Below are 7805 nucleotides of genomic sequence, written 5' to 3'. Positions count from 1 at the left end.
TCAATAAATTGCCAGCAACCATTAAAAATTTGGTTTCAGGTGAAGCACAATTTGGACAGAGTTTGAAAGACTTTTTAATAGGCAATTGCTTCTACTCTATAGATGAATACCTTAACAGGGACTGTTAGATCATCTTAAGTAAAAATGTCTGTTAGATTTCAATTTTGACAGCACTTGGTCACAATAGTCAAGATTAGGTATTTTGTGTATGATAAATTTGTTAAAAGTGCATAACTATGTTTCACTCTGTGTTCCACACTGCAAACATTAGCAGTTCTAGTTTACTGTAATGTATTCACAATTCTGACAATCCCCTCACAAATGATAAGGGGAGTGAGTATTATATTCAAATACTCTATGTTTTTATGTTATACTTTCTGACTTGTTCCACACCCACGAGAATCATCTCATTTTGCGTCTATGGGACGAAAACTAAATCTTATCTAATCCAATATTACTGTCTGTTCTACAATTGCTGCGCATCATAAGTCCAAATAGATATTTTGTAGGTTTTTTTCACTCTGGCATATTAGAAAGCTATTTCACAGAGCTGCTGCAGAATAATTTACCAAAACAGAGATGTACCAATATGATAAAGTGTACTGTAATACTTAAGTATGGTGGTTGTTACTTTTTGTTTCCTTACAACAAAAAACAGCAGCATAAGAGCAGAAAGTCCTTGTGCTTATCTCTTAAAATCTGTAATCCAAGTCCAGTCCAGATAGCGAATGCAAGTTATTAAGATGCTTATGGAGGGCATGTAAAAATACAGGATACTATTCAGTGGGATAAGTTTGTATTAGGGATTTATTTCCATTCAAGGTCTGTTAGGTGCTTATGGGCAAACATTATTCCTCAGCAAGATCATGTACCTGTTGGAGTTGTCGTTTGTTGGGGACAATAAATCTGTTCTGTGTATCTGGATGCTCTCTCAATAGATGTTATACTGTATGGAATGAAATACAGATTGTCTTTTCCAGAGGGTCCACCATTGCTATGAGTGATAAGACTGAGTGCAGTACAACTGATGTTATGCTGAAATCGACCGATTAAAGGCCAATTCACACTATCTATCATGGTACCACCATGTCACGGCACCATCACATCAAGGTGTATTCAAACTGTCCATCCATCATGGTATGTCAACTCAGTTCAAGTCAAGTGATCTCAACTCACACGACTGTCCTCAACTGCTTTTTCACAGAAATTGTGATATTTGGAAGATGATTTTCAACTATTTTTACATATGAATTGCACATACACAGTGTGATAGCTTATATATGTGGATATTTGAGTCCACATTTGTACAAAAATGACGTTTATTGCATTCAAATGGTTTGCAGCTTTCAGGGACAGTTTGTATATTAGAGAAGGAAGACAGAAATGCAAAACAACACGAAAAAGAGTGTGGGTCAGAAAAACATGGTAATGTGGTACAGAAAGAGTATTTCATACATTATACTAGGAGCTCGAGGGAGAGGGATCTTCATATTATATTTTAGAAAGTCAAATCATCAGTTTTTTATATGTTATATCAAACTGCATCCAGAATTACTGAAATAAACGAAGTGTTACGCTCTGTCATTAAATCCAGTGAAAAATTGGTTTGTTTAAGGTTAAGTTTCGCTGTTAGTTCAGTGTAAATTGTAGTGCAATAGTCATACGTCTCTCAATACCTTTCCCCTCAAGATTGATAGGTTTTCTTTACTTCTGGTATTTGGCTTTTAATACTTCAAGTGCCTTATTTCTACTAGATTTAGCTAGTATACCCACAGGTGCCTGCAAAGCTGTTTCACACAGAATCTAGAGAGCTACGTAACAATAAGAAGCCTGCTACAAACACATGTTTAAAGTATTTCATTGTAAAGTATGAAATACCATACCGGTATGAACAAAAATCCATTTTATAAATGTAGTAGAGGGCAAGTAATTTAGTACGCTCATGTCATACAATTCAGACTGCTGTCTCACTGCTTCAATTGATGTTTCGTCATTCATTATATATTTTAACGAAAGAAAAAACGAAACGAAACAGTTTTTTAACAAATAATGAACAAAAAACAACTGATATTAACAGCTAAAACCACAACTAAACGAATTATGGGTATCTGAACATGGCTGTATACAGGGTGAAAATGAGCTTGAGGGTCATGTGATTAACAATGGATGGATGATCTCAGCTGTAAAAATTTTCTTGCCAATAAATCTTGATGGTACCGTGACATGACGCGATGGGACGGCCAGTGTGGGTGCCGCCATTTGAAATACATTGCAGTATGTTTCGAGGGGATGTGATGTGATGCGATGGGGCAACCAGTGTGAATCGGCCTTAGATATAGCACAAACGTAAATATTAGTCTACGCTACAGGTTAATCTGTTATCACAATCTTCATTTGGCATTCACATTCATTGGGTTTGCCAACTCACAACTAGGCTATTACCTTTCAACCTAATCTAGACACTGGGCTATGCTACAGATCAAGATCAATTCATACTGTCCATCATGGCATCGTCACGTCAGACCTTCAGATCATAGCACATCAAGTCAATTCAAGTTACATGGTCTCAATTCGCATTGCTGTTATTTCTATGTGTGAAGTGCACATACACAACGCAATAGCTTATATGTGTGGGTGCTGGTGTCTAAAATTTGTACAAAAATGACATTTCCTGGACTCAAATTGTTTGCACATTGCAGGGATAGCTTTTATATTAGAGAAGGGAGACAGAAGTGCAAAACAACCAAAGAAAGTGCGTAGGGTCGAAAAAATGTTATTATGTACTACAAATTTGGAATGTAATACATTATACAAGGAGCTTGAGAAAGAGGAATCTGCATTTTATGTTTTGGAAAGGGGAAGCATCAGTTTTTTTCATTTGTTACGTCAAATTGCACCCAGAATTACCATAAGAGACACACTGTCAGAAGTGGCCAACAAGTCTTGTAAGAAATTGGTTTAAGGTTAAGTTTAGTTCAAGTCCAGTACAAAATTTTGCATGTGTGTAACATATGAAGACATGCAGATCGAAGAGGTTGACAGTATTAAATTTCTTGGATTACAACTTGATAATAAATTCAGTTGGGAAGGGCATACCACAGAACTGCTTAAGCACTTAAACAAGTCTGTATTTGCAGTAAGAATGATGTCAGATATATGAGATATAAATATAAAAAATTTGCATACTTTGCTTACTTTTATTCTATTGTGTCATATGGGATCATATTCTGGGGCAATTCATCAAATTGAGTAAAAGTGTTTAGGGTGCAAAAGAATCATTTGTGGTGTTAATTGAAGATCCTTTTCAAGGAACTTTGTATTCTAACCACTTCTTCTCAATATATTTATTCCCTAATGCAATTTGTTGCAAGTAATACATCACTATTTCCAACCAATAGCTCAATACATAGTATCTATACTAGGAATAAAAAAACCTACATAAAGACCTTTCTGATAGGCAACTCCTTCTACTCTATAGATGAATATCTTGACAGACACTGTTAAGCCAGCTTAAGTGAAAATATCTGTTAGATTTAAGTTTTGACAGCACTTGGTCACAATAGTCAAGATTAGGCATTTTGTGTATGATAAATTTATTAATAGTGCATAACAATGTTTCATTCTGACAGCATGTTAATTCTGTAAATATTAGCTGCTCCAGTTTACCGCATTTGTATTCACTGATTTCGACAGTCTTCTGACAAATGATCAGTGTTGTAAGTATTGTATTCAAATGTTTTATGTTATACTTTCTGACATGTTCCACACCAAAGAGAATCATCTAATTTTTTGGGTTTGTGGAACGAAAACTGAATCTAATCTAATCTGCACATAGTCATATCTCCCTCAATAAAATGGTTCAAATGGCTCAGAGCACTATGGGACTCAACATCTTAGGTCATAAGTGCCCTACAACTTCGAACTACTTAAACCTAACTAACCTAAGGACATCACACACACCCATGCCTGAGGCAGGATTCGAACATGCGACCGTAGCAGTCGCGCGGTTCCGGACTGCGCGCCTAGAACCGCGAGACCACCGCGGCCGGCTCTCCCTCAATATCTTTCCCTTCAAGATAGCTATATATTTTTCCTTGTATGTTGTTTTTACCTTTTAGTCGTTCAAGTGTCTTATTTGTACTGGGTTTAGCAAGTGAAACCACATAAATATTAAACACTGATTCTTGCAAAACAGTTTTGCACACAATTTAGAGAACTGCTTAACAATAAATAGACCTACTACAAATATGTGTTTAAATAAACAAGTTGCAGTGTCTGAATGTTTCAGTGCATTTCTTTACCTAACACTAAAAATGCCTCACACAAATAAATTCCATCCACTAATCAAACTGGTTCTACCCAGAGTAATTTTTTCACTTCTAGTTGCAGCCATGTTGCACTCCATTTCGCTGCAAAATATTAAATATGGTACTGGTATCTCAAAATTCATTTTATAAATGTAGTACAGGGCATGTAATTTACAGTGCTCATGTCGTTGAGTCCGCACAGGATAAGGTGGCCCTTGCGCAGACACGAGTTTCTGACCGTAGTGCTGGGTGAGTCCATTTTGTCGTGCAGGAGGGGAGACCGTCTCATTGTACTTCCACCTGTTGGCTAGTGCACGTCGAGTGAGCTCAGCGGTATACACGGCATGGCATCACATCTGCAATCACTATAGGGACAGGAAGAGTCCTGCATAGCCAGGCAAGAGAGATTATTTGCAATGTCATTACATTTATGCCAGATGAGGCAAAAGAGGGGAGACAAATCCCAGTAAAAAGTCTTCTAGAAAGAGTGCAGGCTGCTACTGGTGTGTCACTTCAAACAATACGTAGAATAACGAAAGAGGGAGAAAAAGTAGTTGCCGGCAGTTCCAAGGGTTTCTCTACTCCCGGAAAAAAGAGGAATAAAGAGAAAAAGATTTTACATTTAGATGATTTTGATGAACAAGTTGTGTGGAGACTGATACATAATTTACACGTGACAAACAAACAGCATCCCAAAAAAAAAGGCACTTTATCCTGTAGCGAGAGAAAATAAGTCTTTTACAGGGAGTATTTCTTCATTACGGGACCTACTTCAAACTTTAGGCTCCAGGTACGTTGGTTTTTTTAATGTCAATGTATTATTTATATGCGTCAATTTTTGTGTAATTAACCTGCTTAATATCTATCAGGTGGCGCAAAACAACAGATAACAGGAAGGTGCTTGTGGAACGTTTAGAAATACACACTAAACGTGTTGAATATTTAAAGAAAATAAAAAAGTACCGTGAAGAGGGTGGACCTATCATATATGTCGATGAAACCTATATTCACAGTTCGCATACAACGCCCAAAGAATGGACAGATGGCTCAAGTAAGGAAGTAAAGGCGCCACTTTCAAAAGGACAACGTCTGATTATAGTACACACAGGTAACAAAAATATCTGATAAGGACAAGTAGTTCTGTAGACTGTAACGTATTAATGTGTCTAAACGTTAAAGGAAACATTCGCATTCTTCTGATCTACGATACTGTGGATCAGGAGATAGTGAGCATTCCTTTGAAATTTCAACATGTTCTTCAAAACAGCGACAGAAATAACGTCAGTGTTATTAACGCGTTTATGTCGTTTTTCTGATCACAGGAGGCAAATCAGGTTTTGTGCCAAATGCACTTTTAATTTTCAAATTCGGCACTAAAACAGGAGATTATCATGCAGAAATGAATGCTGAAAGTTTTTCAAGGTATTTGTTTTATCTTTTACTATCTGATTGTGGTACACATGTAAAGTAGTGTCATAATTAGACTGAATGACTATATTTGTTATCACGTGGCTGGAAAACAAACTAATACCGAATGTGCCGCAAAACTCCATTGTTGTGCTTGACAATGATAGTTATCACAATGTTCTGAATGAAAAATCACCAACAATGCTTGGCAGGAGAGCTGACAATGCATATTGGCTAAATTCCCGAAACATTCAATTCGACCATGGAAGCACAAAGATCGAACTGCTTGCCTTAACGGGAAGCAACAAAACCACAAAGATTTACACTGTGGTTAAACTTCTGGCACATTATGGTCATTCCGTTCTCCGTTTACCTCCTTACCATCCTGAACTAAATCTTATAGAAATTGTATGGGCTACAGTAAAGAACTGGGTGGGTTCAAAGAATGTTATGTACAAGCTGGAGGATGTGTGGAAGCTAGCAGAAGAAAAATTTTTCTACATTACTGTACACGAATGGGAGGCAGTTTGCAGGCATGTGGAAGATGTGAAAGAAACATAGGCAAATCAGGAAAAATTGACAGACGAACTGGAAGAAATGGTTATTGACATATGTGCCAGCGATACTGGTGACACTAGCGATGATTATTATGACGATGATGATGACTTCCAACCTTTCCAGTCTGAGGACGGTGAACAAATAAAAGGTCAGTAGACAAACAACAGACGTTGTGCATTCTCTTTGTTTTTCAGTCTGAACATGGTAGTCAGGGACGTCGCCCACTGCATGTATTATCAGATTAACTGTGAAGCATGTGAATTGTGACACGTGCTTCGTGATTTAGCATTGTCCTCTCTGATTGTTTAAGCACTATCCAGACGAATGCAGTAGAGTGACCACTAATGAAAACTCGTTCTATTTTCAGGTTCAACAAAAACGCTGTACTTCCCGCATGCACCACAAATCAGTCCATAACCTATATCGCAAACATTACATAACTAATGTTTAACTAACATGTATTTCGTTGCAAGATTTATAATGTTAATAATATAATAATAGAAATAATAAAATAATGTTCATAAAATTGGCTGTAGTACTTAAAAAAGCTTATTATTTTTATTATCTGGTGTGCAGTTCCTCCGCATTAGGCCAGATGGTCAAGCATAGGCTTCACTGTAGGGCGGCACTTCCCCTGTAGCGCTAAGTACTTCCCCTCCAGTGCTCGCTCACTGCCCAGCTGCTAACCCCAGCACTACCGCTCCCACCACGCTTGCCCAGCCGTTTGAGCATCTACCGGCCAATTTATCCTGCCTGCACTCTACACTTGAGACTGCAGTCTCACTGCTTCGATTAATGTGCCATCATTTATTATAAATTTTAACAAAATAACAAAACGAAACAATTTATAGCAGATAACGACCAACAAACAACTGATATCAACCACGATGAAACGAAATGTGGAGTTCCGCCCATGACCTTGTCTGGGAAGAAATGAGCTTGTGGATCACATGATCAGTAACGGACTGATTACGTCAGCAAACAAAACTTTCATCCAGAGAAACCTTGACCGTGCCGTAATGTGACGTGACGTAACGGGACGGGACGGCACTGCCAGTGTGGATGCCAACGTTGGAAATGTATTGCAGATTGTTTTGTAGAGACGGGACTTCATATGACGGCCAGTGTGAATTGGCCTTCAGTCTGTCATCACAACTAAATCGAACGGTTTCAGACGAACGCCTATTGAAGGGCACTCATTTTAGCGACTTGCTTCATGTAGCTGAAAAACTTCTTTGGTGTGCGAGAAACGAAGTGCGTATGGTGAGCATAGCGAAGTGCCAACTACTCGAAGTTCTTTGGCAAGTGCGCCGGTGGCATGTTATTGTCGTATGTAAATTGTTTACGTGAGGAAAAGTGGACAGTTTTTGATGGGTGACATAAGGAGAAATGGATGGCAGAGATAGCTTATGTTGTTGCGAGTATATTAATCGCAACCAAGAAAGATACCACATGTTAGAGTGTTGTTGCAATTGTGAAGAACTTGATATCTGCGTTGACAGGTGAGATTGATGATAGTTCTGGCAAAAAGAA

General features: G+C 37.9%; 2 protein-coding genes across 2 annotated transcripts in view; both read left to right on the top strand.

The window, feature by feature from the left end:
• Nucleotides 1-5795: 5795 nt before the first annotated feature.
• LOC126195667 (uncharacterized) lies at nucleotides 5796-6275 on the top strand. The gene has a single exon (XM_049934292.1). The coding sequence runs from the start codon at nucleotides 5796-5798 to the stop codon at nucleotides 6273-6275; it is 480 nt and encodes a 159-aa protein (XP_049790249.1).
• Nucleotides 6276-7305: 1030 nt separating this feature from the next.
• LOC126194802 (palmitoyltransferase ZDHHC23-B) overlaps nucleotides 7306-7805 on the top strand; it is a 66773-nt gene continuing 66273 nt past the window's right edge. The window contains exon 1 of the mRNA XM_049933113.1: nucleotides 7306-7774. Coding sequence (XP_049789070.1) covers nucleotides 7662-7774 — 113 coding nt within the window. The 5' untranslated portion in view covers nucleotides 7306-7661. The remainder of the gene's footprint in view (nucleotides 7775-7805) is intronic.

Source organism: Schistocerca nitens, chromosome 7 (genome assembly GCF_023898315.1).
Source record: "Schistocerca nitens isolate TAMUIC-IGC-003100 chromosome 7, iqSchNite1.1, whole genome shotgun sequence".
Classification (NCBI taxonomy): domain Eukaryota; kingdom Metazoa; phylum Arthropoda; class Insecta; order Orthoptera; family Acrididae; genus Schistocerca; species Schistocerca nitens.
Note: the sequence above shows the minus strand (reverse complement) of the source record. Positions and strands in the feature narration are given on the sequence as shown.

Bases quoted from the DNA above. Each gene is read 5' to 3' on its own strand.
- LOC126195667 (XM_049934292.1), top strand. From the start codon at position 5,796: ATGACTATATTTGTTATCACGTGGCTGGAAAACAAACTAATACCGAAT.